The 18843-nt window shown below is 44.4% G+C and overlaps 1 protein-coding gene across 3 annotated transcripts in view; it reads left to right on the forward strand.

The window, feature by feature from the left end:
• The window catches only part of LOC106608062 (1-phosphatidylinositol 4,5-bisphosphate phosphodiesterase beta-1), a 275600-nt gene that overhangs the window by 168807 nt on the left and 87950 nt on the right, over positions 1-18843 (forward strand). For all 3 annotated transcript variants that reach the window (XM_045720989.2, XM_045720987.2, XM_045720988.2), the window contains exon 6: positions 11571-11624. In XM_045720989.2, the coding sequence (XP_045576945.2) occupies positions 11571-11624 (54 nt within the window). The remainder of the gene's footprint in view (positions 1-11570; positions 11625-18843) is intronic.

Here is an 18843-nt window from a genome sequence, read left to right on the forward strand (position 1 = left end):
AGGGTACAAGCACCAGTGGGGGAAATCGAGGTCAAAGTGCAGGGGGTAATGAGATGCAGACAGCAGAGGCTGGGCCTAGTCATGCCAGGGTTGGTGGGGTAGCTGAGGCTGGGTCTAGTAAGGTTAGAGATGGTGGGGTAGAGGAGGCTGGGTCTAGTCAGGCTAGAGATGTTGGGGTAGTGGAGGCTGGGTCTAGTCAGGCTAGAGATGGTGGGGTAGCTGAGGCTGGGTCTAGTCAGGCTAGAGATGGTGGGGTAGCTGAGGCTGGGCCTAGTCAGGCTAGAGATGGTGGGGTAGCTGAGGCTGGGCCTAGTTATGCTATGGAGGGTGGTGTAAATGATGCTGGGCCTAGTCATGCAATGGAGGGTGGTGTGGAGTATGCTAGGTCTAGTCAGGTTAGAGATGGAGGTGTAGATGAGGCTGGGTCTCGTCAGGCTAGAGATGGTGGGGTAGCGGCGTCTGGGTCTAGTCAGGCTAGAGATGGTGGGGTAGCTGAGGCTGGGCCTAGTTATGCTATGGAGGGTGATGGAGGGTGGTGTAAATGATGCTGGGCCTAGTCATGCTATGGAGGGTGGTGTAGATGAGGCTGGGTCTAGTCAGGTTATGCTAGTGGATGAGGAGAGTATAGTGAGGAAGTGTAAGAGACTGGGGGGAGGAGGAGGGTGTCAAGTGGAAAAGGAAAAAGGGTGTGGTCAAAGGCACCATGGAAACTTTGCCTGTTGCTGTGGGGATGCCCTGACCAGAGAGGAAGAGCAGGTGGTCAGGGTGGGAGATAGAGATGAGGAGGAAAGTGAGTCTGAGGAAGAGGATGAGGAGTTATTTTTTTCAGACTCCTCTTCAATGGGCCCGGAGCTGACAGCCAGTCAAGCAGAAGGGTCTAAGTACATGTTGAGAGAACTGACAAGGTTCCTGAATGAGACCAAGGGAAAAAAGTTAATCTTGAGGCTTTTTTCTCTGATCCAAGAAAGTTTATACGATCAGTACAACATGCTATGAAAAATGAGGGGCATGGTGTCCTCTCACCCAGGAAACGGTTTAGGTTGAGGAAGTGGGTCACAACAGTGTGAAAAGGTTTACCTTCAGACACTGTTTAGATGTATATTTTCTTTCTGACACTGGGGCTTTTTGAGCTTTGCTATTGGTCTTTTTCTCTGCTGGCTTTTCTCCCACTTCATATGGAGACTCTTCGGGTAGGCTCGCTCAATATAAATGGCGCCAGAGATGCGGGAAAGATGAGTGTGTTGGGTGAATATGTAAAACAAAAAAAGTACAGGTGTTGTTTCTGCAGGAGACACATAGTGATGTGTTGAATGAAGTTGATTGGGGACTCTGGTGGAAAGGGGCAAGTGTGTTGAGCCATGTGACAAATCTTAGTGCAGGGGTGGCAGTCCTTTTTGCACCGGGTCTGTCTGTAAAAATTTGCTCCTCAAAGGAGGTGTGTAGGGGTAGGCTCCTTGTTGTTAAAGCAGAAATCAACAACATGGTTTTTGTCTTTATAAATGTGTATGCGCCTAACACAGGGAGTGAGAGGGGACTTCTATTTGGGTGTCTTAGACAGGAACTCTCACAGGTAGCGCCGGAGGAGACTCTGGTGGTCGGAGGGGACTGGAACTGTACAATGGATTTTACAAAAGACAGAAATGGGGAAGAGCCTCATTCAGTGTCAGTAGGAGTGTTAAGGGACATCATTAATCAGTTCGACCTAGTGGATGTTTGGAGAACTAAACATCCAAACACAAGACAGTATACATGGGTGAAGGTTTTTGGGGCTAGGGTGAATGCAGCCCGACTTGATCGGTTTTACATGTCTAGGAATCGGAGCAATAGGCTGTTGGGCGCTACCATTCTCCCAGTGGGGTTTTCGGATCATCACATAACCATGGCTCGGCTGTCTATTTCACCAGGGCCCCGGCAGGCATCCTATTGGAAGTTCAATGTAAAGCTCTTACAAGATGCCACCTTTTGCTCAGGTTTCCAGACCATTTGAGAAAGGTGGGGGCAGCGAAGAGAGGAGTATGAGTCTCTGAGCCAATGGTGGGATGTGGGGAAAGTCCAAATTTGGCTTTTCTGTCAACAGTACAAAGCTCTCTCATCCTCAGAGGCTAGGAGAGTATTGGGGGAACTAGAGTGTTGTATTAGTGAGATGGAGGTAGAGATGGTGGGGCAAGGCAATGTGGGCCTCCAGGCTAATTTAGCTGAATTACGTAGGGACCTGGGCAGTTTTTTCCAGGTTAAAGCAAAGGGAGCACTTGTAAGAGCTAGGTTCTCCATGCTCAAGGAGATGGAAGCTCCCAGCTCCTTCTTCTTTGGTTTGGAAAGACAGAGCAGTGAAGCCAAGGGTATGCATTGTCTATGGCTGTCTGATGGGCGGGTGACCTCTGTGGTGGGTGAGATGCGGACTGTGGAGTTTTATACTGAATTGTATAGGGCAGAAGTGTGTGATCCTTTCTATGCCCAGGTTTTGTTTGCAGGACTCCCTAAGCTCTCTCTGGCACAGAGGGATGAAATGGACATTCCTCTGTTGTCCCATGAACTGGCAGAGGCCGTAACCCAGATGTCCCCTGGTCGTGCACCGGGGGTGGATGGACTTCCAGTGGAGTTTTATAAAAAATTCTGGGGAATAATTGGACAGGACTTCTTTTGCGTGTTGCGTGAATGCGTCGGGGTAGGAGAGTTGCCGATGAGCTGCCGTCGGGCGGCTCTGACTCTCCTACCCAAAAAAGGGGACTTGTGTGAACTTAAGAACTGGAGGCCTGTGGCATTACTCTGTGCGGACTACAAGATATTTGCCAAGGTCCTCTCTAACAGACTGAAGTCCCATTTGGACTCGATAGTACATAAGGACCAAACATATTGTGTACCGGGACGCTCAATCACAGACAACTTGTTCTTAATTAGGGACATGTTGGACTTGTCGAGAGGTTCTAATGTGAACTTTGGACTGGTCTCTTTAGATCAAGAGAAGGCTTTTGATAGAGTGGACCATGAGTATCTGTTTAATGTGATGTCTGTGTTTCGGTGTGGGAAAAGTTTTTTGACATGTGAGAAGCTGTTGTATGCTGGGGCGTCATGTATGGTTAAGGTGGAAGGGGCGCTCAGTAGGCCAGTCTGGGTGAGACGGGGCATTAGACAAGGATGCCCTCTATCGCGGCAGTTATATACACTAGCCATTGAGCCTTTTTTATGACTACTCGCAGGAGACTGCAGGGAGTGTGCTGGACAGGCATGGAAATGGTGACAGGAATAGCAGTGTCAGCATATGCAGATTATGTTTCTGTGATGGTCAGGGATGGTCAAGATATGCAGGTACTAGAGACCAGTCTGAAGGTGTACGAGGGAGCTTCTTCTGCAAAGGTAAACTGGGGCAAGAGCAAAGCTCTGTTATGTGGGGCATGGGGGGATAGGGCCCCTCTGCTTCCAGGGGGTTTGCAGTGGGGTTGTGAAGGGCTTAAAATGTTGGGGGTGTACCTGGGCTCGGAGAAGTGGGTCAGGAAGAACTGGGAGGGGCTGTCACAGGCAGTGGTGTCAAGACTGGCCAGGTGGAGGTGGCTCCTGTCCCAAGTGTCATATAGAGGGAGGGTGCTGATAATTAATAACCTGGTGGCATCTTCCCTGTGGCATAAACTGGCTGTCCTCAACCCCCCCGCCGGTCTGCTCGCAGACCTGCAACGCAAGCTGGTGGACTTCTTCTGGTCGGGCCATCATTGGCTGAGGGCGGCAGTGTTGTACATGACCGTTCACGAAGGAGGACAGGGCCTGGTGGAACTGGAGAACAGGATGGCTGCCTTCCGGCTAAAGGCGGTGTAGAGACTGCTGTACCATACTGATGTTGGCTGGAGGGAACCAGCATGCGCGCTGCTGAGGAGAGCTGGCAGATTAGGGTTGGACCGGCAGCTGTTCCTCATGAAGCTGGAGAGGCTGAGTACAGCAGGTCTCTCAGATTTTTACTCTGCAATGCTGAAGGCCTGGCAGCTGCTCAGGCCCACACGAGAAGGGGGTGTGGAGCCTGGGCTGTGGGTGTGGGAGGAGCCTATCTTCCACAACCCAGCCATTCTTTTGAGATCGGTCCAGTCGGCCACCCTGCAGAGGCAACTGATGGCAGGGGGTGTACAAAGACTGGGTGACCTGAGACTGCTGGGAGAGGAGGGGTGGAAAAGCCCGGAAGTCTTGGCACAGCAAACAGGAATAACGTCTCTTAGGCTGCTGGAGAGATTCCTGGAGGAGGTCCAGGAGGCACTGTCTGAGCCGGTAAGGGGGATGTTTGAACAGCCAAAGGGAGAGGGGCCACCAATGTTTCCGCCACTGTAGGTGACGGCAGAGACTGGAGACTGGCAAGGGGGTCTGGAGGACTTGTTAGATTTTAACACTCCGAGCCTGGGGGAGTTTGAAGGGGTGGGATGTAAAGCCCTCTACAACCTCTGTGTTAAGGTGAGGAACATTAGGAGCCTAACAGGAGTGAGGGCACATCAGTGGCAGGGGGTATGTAGGGCAGAGAGTATGGTGGGTTTTAGATGGAGGGGGCTCTACAAACCCCCAGTACCAAACAGGTCAGGGGACCTCCAGTGGAGGGTTCTTCATGGAGCCCTGGCCACTAACAGCTGGTTGGCACGGGTTGAACCGGGAATCGGGCAGGGTTGTTCTTTCTGTGTAATGAAAGAAACTGTGATTCATGTGTTTTCTGTGTGCGCCAGGTTAATGTCACTAATGTCTCTGTTGGAATGTCTGTGTGAGAGGTTGGGGGTGGGTTTTACTGTTGGGGTGTTTATAATGGGATACAGGTATTCGAGTAAGGAGAAGGCCAAATGTGTTTTGCAGAATTTTCTGTTTGCTCAGGCAAAGTTATCTATTTGGCTAACAAGGAGGAACAGGGTCAAAGGTGGGGGGATAACAGACCCTTTACTAATGTTTAATGGGATGGATGGTCTCTGCGCACCTAAGGGTTGAGTTTGAGTTATATGGAATGATAAAAAGTGTGGAGATGTTTCAGGAGAGATGGTGTGTTGGGGGGGGGGCTGTCTGTATAGCTGGGGAAGATGTTTCAGGAGAGATGGTGTGTTGGGGGGCTATCTGTATAGTTGGGGAAGATGTTTTGGATATATGGTTGTAGGAGTGGGAATTGTTTTTGGTATTGTGATGTTGGTTTGTATCATGTGGTAGATTGAAAGGTGAGTATGGTACATGTATGCAGTACAGGATATATTTTGGGTTTTATTTTTAAGGGGGGGGGGGGAGTTTTCAATGAAATGAGAATGTTTCAGTAAATAAAGACAAAAAGACCTCTTTCTCTCTCTCTCTGTGTCTCTCTCTCTCTCTGTGTGTCTGTCTGTGTGTCTGTGTGTCTGTGTGTCTGTCTGTCTGTCTGTCTGTCTGTCTGTCTGTCTGTCTGTCTGTCTGTCTGTCTGTCTGTCTGTCTGTCTGTCTGTCTGTCACTCACTCACTCACTCACTCACTCACTCACTCACTCACTCACTCACTCACTCACTCACTCACTCACTCACTCACTCACTCACTCACTCACTCACTCACTCACTGTCTCTATCCCCCCTTTCTCTGTGTCTATTTCCCTTTCTCTCTCACACACACTCTCTCTCTCACTCACTCTCTGTCTCTATCGCCCCTCTCTCTGTGTCTATTTCCCCTCTGTGTCTATTTCCCTTTCTCTCTCTCACACTCTTTCTCTCTCTCTCTCTCTCTCTCTCACACTCTTTCTCTCTCTCTCTCTCTCTCTCGCTCTCTCTCTCTCTCTCTCTGTTTCCTTCTTCCCCTGTAATAGCCTTGTTTTTAGAAACCAATCAGAACTGGCAACCATGACATACAAAATAATGATATCCATATTGATATGGAATAAAGAGATCTTATTATGTCACACAAACACATTCAACTATTTCAGCTATTCATTCTAGCTTAGTCCAGATGGAAATCTGTATGATGAATGTTTTCTCTGCTGTGTTCTGTCCTGTCCTGTTCTGTCCGGTCCTGTTGTGTTGTGCCATCCTGACCATCTAGTGAATGTTTGTCCATAGAGCTGAAAAGCTCCAACCACTCAGAAAGACCCAAAATAAACTAAGTACCCTTACACACACAAACGCACACGCATGCACGCATACGCACACACAGGCACACACACACACACACACACTAAATAAACCCAGCTAGTCCACTTTTTGAAGAAAGACAGTTTGTTTGATGAAACATTGGTTATTTTTATTGGACCAGGCTCCTCTCCTCAGTAGGAACCGGTCCTGGTAAACGGCCACTGGCCTTTCCGGTAAACTCTGACGTTAGCAGTTTACTCCTGCAGTGAAAATAGCTTTGCCTTATCTGGAAAGTAAACATCTCAGGCTGGCACAGGCTAGACCACCATTCTTCAGTCCTTGTCATAGGGACACACAGGATGTGCAGGCTTTAGTTCCAGCCCTGTACCAACACACCTAATTTAGCTAATTCTCATCAAGACCTTGATTATTTTTAATCAGGAGAAGGGCTTACCAAGAAAAACTTCCAAAAGGACTAATTCAAGGTAGAAAGGAGTTGGAGATTTCTTTTAGCTCCATTGTACAGAATGCGGACTGGTGACTGACGTCTTCCTCAGAGTGACCTGACCATTGGTGTGTCTCGTTAATCAATAGGCCATGTCAAATAAACTGTTCATGGGTGAATCAATAGGCCATGTCAAAATATACTGTACATGGGTGAATCAATAGGCCATGTCAAAATATACTGTACATGGGTGAATCAATAGGCCATGTCAAAATATAGCCTTGTGCCTTACCAGCCTGTGAATAGTCGTTGTGGTTTCTTTGTGTACGTGTTTATTTTGGTTCTCCTTCTTATCCATAATAAAAAGAAGATGAGTGCACACAACCCCGCTGCGTATTGGTCCACTTTCTCCGACGATGACTTCTCTATATCTTCAGACGAAGAAGAGTGTTACAAGGCCATGTCAAAATAAACTGTTCATGGGTGAATCAAAAGGCCATGTCAAAATATACTGTACAAGGATGAATTAATAGGCCATGTCAAAATATACTGTACATGGGTGAATCAATAGGCCATGTCAAAATATACTGTACAAGGGTGAATCAATAGGCCATGTCAAAATATACTGTACATGGGTGAATCAATAGGCCATGTCAAAATATACTGTACAAGGGTGAATCAATAGGCCATGTCAAAATATACTGTACATGGGTGAATCAATAGGCCATGTCAAAATATACTGTACATGGGTGAATCAATAGGCCATGTCAAAATATACTGTACAAGGGTGAATCAATAGGCCATGTCAAAATAAACTGTACATGGGTGAATCAATAGGCCATGTCAAAATATACTGTACATGGGTGAATCAATAGGCCATGTCAAAATATACTGTACACGGGTGAATCAATAGGCCATGTCAAAATATACTGTACATGGGTGAATCAATAGGCCATGTCAAAATATACTGTACAAGGGTGAATCAACAAGGCCATGTCAAAATATACTGTACATGGGTGAATCAATAGGTCTGTCCCGTCCTGACCAGTAAATGGGGTTATTTGTTATTGTAGTTTGGTCAGGACGTGGCAGAGGGTATTTGTTTTATGTGGTTCGGGGTGGTGGTTTGTTTAGTAGGGTATTTGATTTATGTATTCCGGGGGTTTTTGGGCACTGTTATATGTTAGTGTATTTCTATGTTCTGTCTAGTCTTTTGTATTTCTATGTTTTGTTAATTGGGGTTGGACTCTCAATTGGAGGCAGGTGTTTTCTAGTTGCCTCTGATTGAGAGTCCTATATATAGGTATGTGTTTGTTGAGTGCTTTGTGGGAGATTGTTCTGTGTATAGCCTTGTGCCTTACCAGCCTGTGAATAGTCGTTGTGGTTTCTTTGTGTACGTGTTTATTTTGGTTCTCCTTCTTATCCATAATAAAAAGAAGATGAGTGCACATAACCCCGCTGCGTATTGGTCCACTTTCTCCGACGATGACTTCTCTATATCTTCAGACGAAGAAGAGTGTTACAAGGCCATGTCAAAATAAACTGTTCATGGGTGAATCAATAGGCCATGTCAAAATATACTGTACAAGGGTGAATTAATAGGCCATGTCAAAATATACTGTACATGGGTGAATCAATAGGCCATGTCAAAATATACTGTACAAGGGTGAATCAATAGGCCATGTCAAAATATACTGTACATGGGTGAATCAATAGGCCATGTCAAAATATACTGTACATGGGTGAATCAATAGGCCATGCCAAAATATACTGTACATGGGTGAATCAATAGGCCATGTCAAAATATACTGTACAAGGGTGAATCAATAGGCCATGTCAAAATATACTGTACATGGGTGAATCAATAGGCCATGTCAAAATATACTGTACATGGGTGAATCAATAGGCCATGTCAAAATATACTGTACAAGGGTGAATCAATAGGCCATGTCAAAATAAACTGTTCATGGGTGAATCAATAGGCCATGTCAAAATATACTGTACATGGGTTAATCAATAGGCCATGTCGAAATATACTGCCATGTCAAAATATACTGTACATGGGTGAATCAATAGGCCATGTCAAAATATACTGTACAAGGGTGAATCAATAGGCCATGCCAAAATATACTGTACATGGGTGAATCAATAGGCCATGTCAAAATATACTGTACAAGGGTGAATCAATAGGCCATGTCAAATATACTGTACATGGGTGAATCAATAGGCCATGTCAAAATATACTGTACATGGGTGAATCAATAGGCCATGTCAAAATATACTGTACATGGGTGAATCAACAGGCCATGTCAAAATATACTGTACAAGGCTGAATCAGTAGGCCATGTCAAAATATACTGTACAAGGCTGAATCAGTAGGCCATGTCAAAATATACTGTACATGGGTGACTCAATAGGCCATGTTAAAATATACTGTACATGGGTAATATTTGGGTGTCTGTGAATCCGGAGACACAGAGACCCAAAAAATCAAGGCAACAACATTATAGACACGAGGGGAAATCATCGTTTAGCCCCTTAGGATCCACAGGGTCTAAGAAGTACTGCCATAATGCCTCTCTTTGTTTTAGTTGATGTACGATAGCACCTCCTCATGTTCTATGGCTACAAAGAGCAGGGAGGAATAGCATAGTCCATGTGTTATTACTAATGGCAGCCTGATGTTCTGCAGTGTTTCAACGCTCATTTAGTTTCAACAATAGAAGCAGCCCAGCAGATACATTTCAGAATGTATATGACATCTGTGGTGCTACAATTAATGAAGCTTTGGATTTTGTATTCTTGACCTGTTCTCGGGTGGTAAAACACTTTAGTATTGGACGTATTGTCACAATGTACTGTACACAGTGGCCACACTTGTTATTGCCATTGGGCAGGCCTGGGAGGCAAGTGTCACACTTCCTGCGTGGCTGCGTGATGTGCATAACGGAATCGTCTAGGTTGTGCACACGGCGAAAACAAATGCGAGGGGGCAATATTGTGAACTCTCGTAGATTTGCATCATTATTCACGATGTTCCAGTGTTTCAGTACAATGGATTTGGGCACATGGGTCTTCATTTTAAACAGGGTTAGGGCTACACACAGCGTACACCTTGCAAATTCTGGTGTGCTTTTCATTTTCCTCCGTCTCTAAAAGTGTAGCGAGAAGGCCATTTGTAAAAGATAAAGAGGTAGTTGTTAGGCCACGTTAACCATTAGTGGCCTGACTTTGGACCTCCTCTGTCACTGGAGCCACTGAGAGAGAGGTGGGCGCTATGATGACCATTAATTATTAGTGAGGGCCACTTAGGGGCCAGGACATAATGCCCGCTTCTGTTACACCCTGCCTAGTGTAGAGAGAGAGAGAGAGGGCGAGGGAGAGAGAGCGAGAGAGAGGGAGAGAGAGGGAGAGAGAGAGAGCGAGAGAGAGAGAGAGAGAGAGAGAGATAGCGCGCGCAAGTGCAAGCGTGTGTATGTGTGTGAGTCTCCAGGCTATATATGGCACACAGAGATCTGTGACTGGCTACCCTGCCAACACATCCTCTGACTAGTGGAGTGCAGCTCAGTAAAATGTAAACACACGGACCTATACAAACACTCATTGTGTTCCACACATACACACACACACACACACACACACACACACACACACACACACACACACACACACACACACACACACACACACACACACACACACACACACACACACACACACACACACACACACACACACACTCTCTCTATGACGTAGTGTACATGGATATTTCTATAAACCAGGGTACCAGGAGGATTACCTATAATGGACAGCTTGTTACAGCTGTTGATAAATCGTTGACAATAATCTGCCTGTATTCTTCATGTCATTACAATAAGAAATAAGGGGGATCACAGCAATATTCAATCAAATTCACCAGTTGATTTAAAACCTATGTTTTCTCATGGTTGGTGTATTGATGGATTTGTCCAATTATATTGTCTGACATAAAACATAACTTTTCTGTCCTTGCAATTATGGCAGTGTAAATTGTTGTTATAACATATATTACGTGTTAATAGGTTAAACTAGACATTGAACTTGAATCCTGTAAGAATCCTGGATCTAGATGTGGAACAGTTTTTGGTATAAAGATCTCAGAAATGCAGTGTAACTATGTAACATTGTGTCTCCTTACAGTATGTTAAGGGCTGAAACGGTTTTCATGGGCAGACAAATCCCCCCAAAATGACATAACCTAGTGGTCTTCTTCACAGTGTCATCTGGTAATGAAATAACATGTTGGTTTCCATGTTACACCTGCAATTTGAAACAATACAAGGGGCTTGAATTTCCCAACTTGAAAAGCTAGGCATGCATCACATTTATTTTGTCAGGCAAGTCCACATTATTCTCACAGATTTTATAATGTACTTATAATTTGAATATCAATGGATTGGTAAAGCCTAAAAAAATACATTATACTTAAAATGGTAATGGCCTACTTTTTGGACACTTTGCATGCTTTTTTGGGGGGCTTGGTTGTATATTAGGCCCTATATGTACAATTATATACATTATACAATTGCATAACTTTGAGGTCCTTATAAATTGTAATTAAGTGCCTGAAAAAGTCCCTAAAAGTCCTTGAATTTGAATTGTCGATGTCTGTATGAACCCTGCTTAAAGGATGTATAGTCCTAGACCTACCTTGTTGTATAGGAGGACAGGACAGCGGAGTCAATCACCACCTTTCGGAGACACCTGAAACCCCACCTCTTTAAGGAATACCTGGGATAGGACAAAGTAATCCTTCTAACCCCCTCTCCCCTAAAAGATTTAGATGTACTATTGTAAAGTGGTTGTTCCACTGGATATCATAAGGTGAATGCACCAATTTGTAAGTCGCTCTGGATAAGAGCGTCTGCTAAATGACTTAAATGTTAAATGTTAATTTGGATCAATTACTCTAAATTCACATGTGGAACTGGATAAAAATTGTCTTTATTTTTGTTTCAAACTATTTTGAAATGTTGATCCCAATGCCACACATTGGCCCCATTATTTCTAGAAAGGCCCATATCTAATCTGTCATGTCCTCTATCCTACAGATACACACGACTGAAGCTACAGCTCAACTCTGAGGGATGCATCCCTGTCAAGAAGTAAGTCTCTCTCTCTCTTTTGCTTTTTCTCTCTTTCTCTCTCTCTCTCAATTCAATTCAAGAGGCTTTACTGGCAGTAAATATCACACTCAGTAAATATTACACTCAAGTTCCAAAATAATAAAGACATTTCAAATCCTTCTCTCGCTCTCTCTCTCTGAAGATATGAAGAGACAGATCAACCCTCCTTCTCTCTTTCTCATTTCTCCTCTAACCCTCTCTTCCTCTATATCTTGGTCCCTTGACCCCGCTCTCCACTTTCTGTCTCTCTGGCTACTTACAGTATCATCTCCTCTATCCCTCTCTACTCCTTTGGAGGGTGCATCTGTCTGTGTCTGTCTGTCCTTACTGTGTTTTAGTGGACATGGGTGCAGTGCTCCCTCCATCTCTCTCCTTTCCCTCTTCTATCTCTCCGTCCATCTCTAGTCCTCCTCTCTGTCTATCTGCTTAGTCTGAGTGGAGACAGTAGACAGCAGGGAACTCTGAGCAACATCACCCCAGACTGGTAGTGCAGTGGAAAGCAGTGGAAAGCCCCTGTGATAACCTCACTCAGAACTATAATGGCAAACACTGAGTGTCAACAGAGAGATGGAGAGGGGGGGGTAGAGAGAGGTACTGTAGAGAAAGAGAGACAGGGGTAGAGAGAGAGAAGCAGAGAGAGTGAGAGAGTAACAGAGAGAGAGAGAGAGCGAGTAACAGAGAGACAGAGAGAGAGAGCGAGTAACAGAGAGAGAGAGTAACAGAGAGAGAGAGAGAGTAACAGAGAGAGTAACAGAGAGAGAGAGAGAGTAACAGAGAGAGAGAGAGTAACAGAGAGCGAGAGAGAGTAACAGAGAGCGAGAGAGAGTAACAGAGAGAGAGAGAGAGAGTAACAGAGAGAGAGAGAGAGAAACAGAGAGAGAGAGAGAGAGAGAGTAACAGAGAGAGTAACAGAGAGCGAGAGAGAGTAACAGAGAGATAGAGAGAGTAACAGAGAGCGAGAGAGAGTACTGTTACTGTTGTCCCGTTGACAATTTTGATTCTCATTTGTATTTATTTTTATATTGTAAATATCCAAAATAAGCTTTGGCAATATGTACATTGTTACGTCATGCCAATAAAGCGAATTGAATTGAATTGAATTGAGTAACAGAGAGAGAGAGTAACAGAGAGAGAGAGTGAAAGAGAGAGAGAGAGAGTGAGAGAGTAACAGAGAGAGAGAGTAACACAGAGAGAAAGTAACAGAGAGAGAGAGAGTAACAGAGAGAGAGAGTGAGAGCGTAACAGAGAGAGAGTAACAGAGAGAGAGAGTAACAGAGAGAGAGCGCATAACAGAGAGAGAGAGAGAGAGAGAGTAACAGAGAGAGAGTAACAGAGAGAGAGAGCGCGTAACAGAGAGAAAGAGAGAGCAACAGAGAGAGAGTAACAGAGAGAGTAACAGAGAGAGAGAGAAACTGAGAGAGAGAGAGAGTAACAGAGAGAGAGTAACAGAGAGATTAACAGAGAGAGAGAGAGTAGAGATCCAGATCTCAGGGAATTAGACCAAAGTTCTCAATTGGTACAAAATATATAGAGTACTGTACACACTACAATTACTTAGGTTTAAAAATAAGCTCAACTGGACACCTTAATGAGGCAGTGAATGAACTGAGAGAGAAAGCACGCAGGGAATTCTACGCCATTAAAAAGCAAATTCAAATTGAAATACCTATTAAAATTTGGCTAAAACTAATTGAATATGTCATTGAACCAATTGCACTTTATGGCAGCGAGGTGTGGGGTCCACTTGCAAAACAAGATTTCATCAAATGGGACAAACACCCCATTGAAACCCTGCATGCAGAGTTCTGTAAGATTCTCCTACGTGTCCAGAGGAAAACTACAAACAATGCATGCAGGGCAGAATTAGGCCAATATCCACTAATAATAAAAACTCAAAAAAGAGCAATTAAGTTCTGGAAACATCTAAAATACAGTGATCCCCTCTCATATCATTACCAAGCCCTGCAATGCCAAGAGCTGAGCAATGAAAAGAGTCCCCTCATCCAGCTGGTCCTGGGACTGAGTTCACAAACCTGTTCTACTAACACACTGAAGCCTCAGGACCAGAACATCCAATCAATCAGAATAAACCAAATTACAACACAGTCAAAACCAAACTACATTGCTTATTGGGAAACACAAGCACAAACACAAAGCAAAATGCAGTGCCATCTGGCCCTAAATCGACAGTACACTATGGCTAAATATTTGACCATGGTTACTGATCAAAACCTTAGAAAAACCTTGACAAAGTACAGGCTCAGTGAGCACAGCCTTGCCATTGAGAAGGGTAGACACAGGAAAACCTGGCTCCCTGTAGAGGAAAGGCTGTGCAGCCACTGCACAACAGCAGAACCTGAGACGGAGCTGCATTTCCTGACAAAATGTAAAAAAATATAAAACAATTAGAGAGTGTCATTTCCCCAAATTTGAAACCCTTATTCAAGGTTTCAAAGACCTCTCTGATGAGGAGTAGGCTACCTGTCCTGTTGGGGGAGGACACAGAGAGTTGTGGGTTGGCAGCGCACTACATTGCTGCCTGCCATAAGTTAAGGGACAGTGTCTGACAGACCAATCAACCTGCACATGTACTCTACTATATGGCTATTGTTATTGTTGAATGTATGGTTATTTAGACCCTTGGTTATTGTTGTTACTGTTGTCCCGTTGACAATTTTTGATTCTCATTTTTTATTTATTTTTATATTGTAAATATCCAAAATAAGCTTTGGCAATATGTATATTGTTACGTCATGCCAATAAAGCGAATTTAATTGAATTGAATTGAATTGAGTAACAGAGAGAGAGAGCTCGTAACAGAGAGAGAGAGTAACAGAGAGAGAGAGAGAGAGAGAGAGAGAGAGAGAGAGTAACAGAGAGAGAGTAACAGAGAGAGAGTAACAGAGAGAGTAACAGAGAGAGAGAGAGAGTAACAGAGAGAGATTTACAGAGAGAGAGAGAGAGAGAGAGTAACAGAGAGAGAGTAACAGAGAGAGAGAGCGCGTAACAGGGAGAGAGAGAGTAACAGAGAGAGATTAACAGAGAGAGAGAGTAACAGAGAGAGATTTACAGAGAGAGAGAGAGAGAGTAACAGAGAGAGAGTAACAGAGAGAGAGAGCGCGTAACAGAGAGAGAGCGCATAACAGGGAGAGAGAGAGAGTAACAGAGAGAGATTAACAGAGAGAGAGAGAGTAACAGAGAGAGATTTACAGAGAGAGAGAGAGAGAGTAACAGAGAGAGAGTAACAGAGAGAGAGAGCGCGTAACAGGGAGAGAGAGAGTAACAGAGAGAGATTTACAGAGAGAGAGAGCGCGTAACAGAGAGAGAGAGTAACAGAGAGAGATTAACAGAGAGAGAGAGAGAGTAACAGAGAGAGAGTAACAGAGAGAAAGTAACAGAGAGATTAACAGAGAGAGAGTAACAGAGAGAGAGAGTAACAGAGAGCGCTTAACAGAGAGAGTAACAGAGAGAGAGTAACAGAGAGAGAAAGCACGTAACAGAGATGGTAACAGAGAGAGAGTAACAGAGAGAGAGCGCGCGTAACAGAGAGAGTAACAGAGAGAGAACACATAACAGAGAGAGAGAGTAACAGAGAGAGAGTAACAGAGAGAGAGAGCACGTAACAGAGAGAGTAACAGAGAGCGCGTAACAGAGAGAGTAACAGAGAGAGAGTAACAGAGAGAGAGAGCGCGTAACAGAGAGAGTAACAGAGAGAGAGTAACAGAGAGAGAGTAACATAGAGAGAGTAACAGAGAGAGAGAGTAACAGAGAGCGCGTAACAGAGAGAGTAACAGAGAGAGAGTAACAGAGAGCGCGTAACAGAGAGTAACAGAGAGAGAGTAACAGAGAGAGAGAGCGCGTAACAGAGAGAGAGAGTGCATAACAGGGAGAGAGAGAGTAACAGAGAGAGATTAACAGAGAGAGAGAGAGAGAGTAACAGAGAGAGATTTACAGAGAGAGAGAGAGAGAGTAACAGAGAGAGAGTAACAGAGAGAGAGAGCGCGTAACAGGGAGAGAGAGAGAGAGAGAGTAACAGAGAGAGATTAACAGAGAGAGAGAGTGGGTTGGCAGCGCACTACATTGCTGCCTGCCATAAGTTAAGGGACAGTGTCTGACAGACCAATCAACCTGCACATGTACTCTACTATATGGCTATTGTTATTGTTGAATGTATGGTTATTTAGACCCTTGGTTATTGTTGTTACTGTTGTCCCGTTGACAATTTTTGATTCTCATTTTTTATTTATTTTTATATTGTAAATATCCAAAATAAGCTTTGGCAAGATGTATATTGTTACGTCATGCCAATAAAGCGAAGTTAATTGAATTTAATTTAATTGAGTAACAGAGAGAGAGAGCTCATAACAGAGAGAGAGAGTAACAGAGAGAGAGAGAGAGAGAGAGTAACAGAGAGAGAGTAACAGAGAGAGAGTAACAGAGAGAGAGTAACAGAGAGAGTAACAGAGAGAGAGAGAGAGAGAGTAACAGAGAGAGAGAGCGCGTAACAGAGAGAGAGCGCATAACAGGGAGAGAGAGAGAGTAACAGAGAGAGATTAACAGAGAGAGAGAGAGAGTAACAGAGAGAGATTTACAGAGAGAGAGAGAGTAACAGAGAGAGAGTAACAGAGAGAGAGAGCGCGTAACAGGGAGAGAGAGAGTAACAGAGAGAGATTAACAGAGAGAGAGAGTAACAGAGAGAGATTTACAGAGAGAGAGAGAGAGAGTAACAGAGAGAGAGAGCGCGTAACGAGAGAGAGAGCGCATAACAGGGAGAGAGAGAGAGTAACAGAGAGAGATTAACAGAGAGAGAGAGTAACAGAGAGAGATTTACAGAGAGAGAGAGAGAGAGAGAGAGTAACAGAGAGAGAGTAACAGAGAGAGAGAGCGCGTAACAGGGAGAGAGAGAGTAACAGAGAGAGATTTACAGAGAGAGAGAGCGCGTAACAGAGAGAGAGAGTAACAGAGAGAGATTAACAGACAGAGAGAGAGAGTAACAGAGAGAGAGTAACAGAGAGAAAGTAACAGAGAGATTAACAGAGAGAGAGAGCGCGTAACAAAGAGAAAGTAACAAGAGATTAACAGAGAGAGAGAGCGCGTAACAAAGAGAAAGTAACAAGAGATTAACAGAGAGAGAGAAAGTAACAGTGAGATTAACAGAGAGAGAAAGTAACAGTGAGATTAACAGAGAGAGAGAGAGCGTAACAGAGACAAAGTAACAGAGAGATTAACAGAGAGAGAGAGAGAGTAACAGAGAGAGTAACAGAGAGAGAGAGAGCATAACAGAGAGAAAGTAACAGAGAGATTTACAGAGAGAGAGATAAAGTAACAGAGAGATTAACAGAGAGAGCGCGTAACAGAGAGAGAGTAACAGAGAGAGAGTAACAGAGAGAGAGAGTAACAGAGAGAGAGTAACAGAGAGTAACAGAGAGTAACAGAGAGTAACAGAGAGAGAGAGAGTAACAGAGAGAGAGTAACAGAGAGAGAGCGCATAACAGAGAGAGAGTGCATAACAGAGAGAGAGAGAGAGAGTAACAGAGAGAGAGTAACAGAGAGAGAGAGAGTAACAGAGAGAGAGAGTAACAGAGAGAGAGTAACAGAGAGCGCGTAACGGGGAGAGAGCGCGCAGAGAGTGCGTAACAGAGAGATTAACAGAGAGAGAGTAACAGAGAGAAAGTAACAGAGAGATTAACAGAGAGCGAGAGAGAGAGTAACAGAGAGCGCGTAACAGAGAGATTAACAGAGAGAGAGAGAGTAACAGAGAGAGAACACATAACAGAGAGAGAGAGTAACAGAGAGAGAGTAACAGAGAGAGAGAGCACGTAACAGAGAGCGTGTAACAGAGAGAGTAACAGAGAGAGAGAGCGCATAACAGAGAGAGTAACAGAGAGAGAGTAACAGAGAGCGAGTAACAGTGAGAGAGTAACAGAGAGAGAGAGTAACAGAGAGCGCTTAACAGAGAGAGTAACAGAGAGAGAGTAACAGAGAGAGAAAGCACGTAACAGAGAGAGTAACAGAGAGAGAGCGCACGTAACAGAGAGAGTAACAGAGAGAGAAAGCACGTAACAGAGAGAGTAACAGAGAGAGAACACATAACAGAGAGAGAGAGTAACAGAGAGAGAGTAACAGAGAGAGAGAGCACGTAACAGAGAGAGTAACAGAGAGCGCGTAACAGAGAGAGTAACAGAGAGAGAGTAACAGAGAGAGAGAGCGCGTAACAGAGAGAGTAACAGAGAGAGAGTAACAGAGAGAGAGTAACAGAGAGAGAGTAACATAGAGAGAGTAACAGAGAAAGAGAGTAACAGAGAGCGCGTAACAGAGAGAGTAACAGAGAGAGAGTAACAGAGAGAGAGAGCGCGTAACAGAGAGAAAGTAACAGAGAGATTAACAGAGAGAGAGAGAGAGAGGAGAATAGCAGAGAGACATCTTGCAGCTGATACGTTTAGGGTTTTAGCTTCATGGTTAAGCACAGTGCAGGCTTATGTCAGCTTGATCTTCACTGCCACATCTCTCCACACAAAGATTATGGAGAAGGAAAGTCAAACATTAACATTTAATGGCTCTACTTTTTACTCTATTTACTGCAAGAAGGAATTATAACTAGGAAGTAGAACACAAAAATTGGCTTAACATATTTCTCTGGGTATATTAGATAATGAATGGATGCCTTTATCTGCTGGGTTATTGATGGTTCTGTGGTGTGTGAGACGCTATATGGATGGTTCTGTGGTGTGTGAGACGTTATATGGATGGTTCTGTGGTGTGTGAGACGCTATATGGATGGTTCTGTGGTGTGTGAGACGCTATATAGATGGTTCTGTGGTGTGTGAGACGCTATATGGATGGTTCTGTGGTGTGTGGCGTTATATAGATGGTTCTGTGGTGTGTGAGACGCTATATGGATGGTTCTGTGGTGTGTGAGACGTTATATGGATGGTTCTGTGGTGTGTGAGACGCTATATGGATGGTTCTGTGGTGTGTGAGACGCTATATAGATGGTTCTGTGGTGTGTGAGACGTTATATGGATGGTTCTGTGGTGTGTGTGGCGTTATATAGATGGTTCTGTGGTGTGTGAGACGTTATATGGATGGTTCTGTGGTGTGTGAGACGCTATATGGATGGTTCTGTGGTGTGTGAGACGTTATATAGATGGTTCTGTGGTGTGTGAGACGTTATATGGATGGTTCTGTGGTGTGTGAG

This window comes from Salmo salar, chromosome 06, assembly GCF_965601325.2.
Source record: "Salmo salar chromosome 06, fSalSal1, whole genome shotgun sequence".
Classification (NCBI taxonomy): Eukaryota; Metazoa; Chordata; class Actinopteri; order Salmoniformes; family Salmonidae; genus Salmo; species Salmo salar.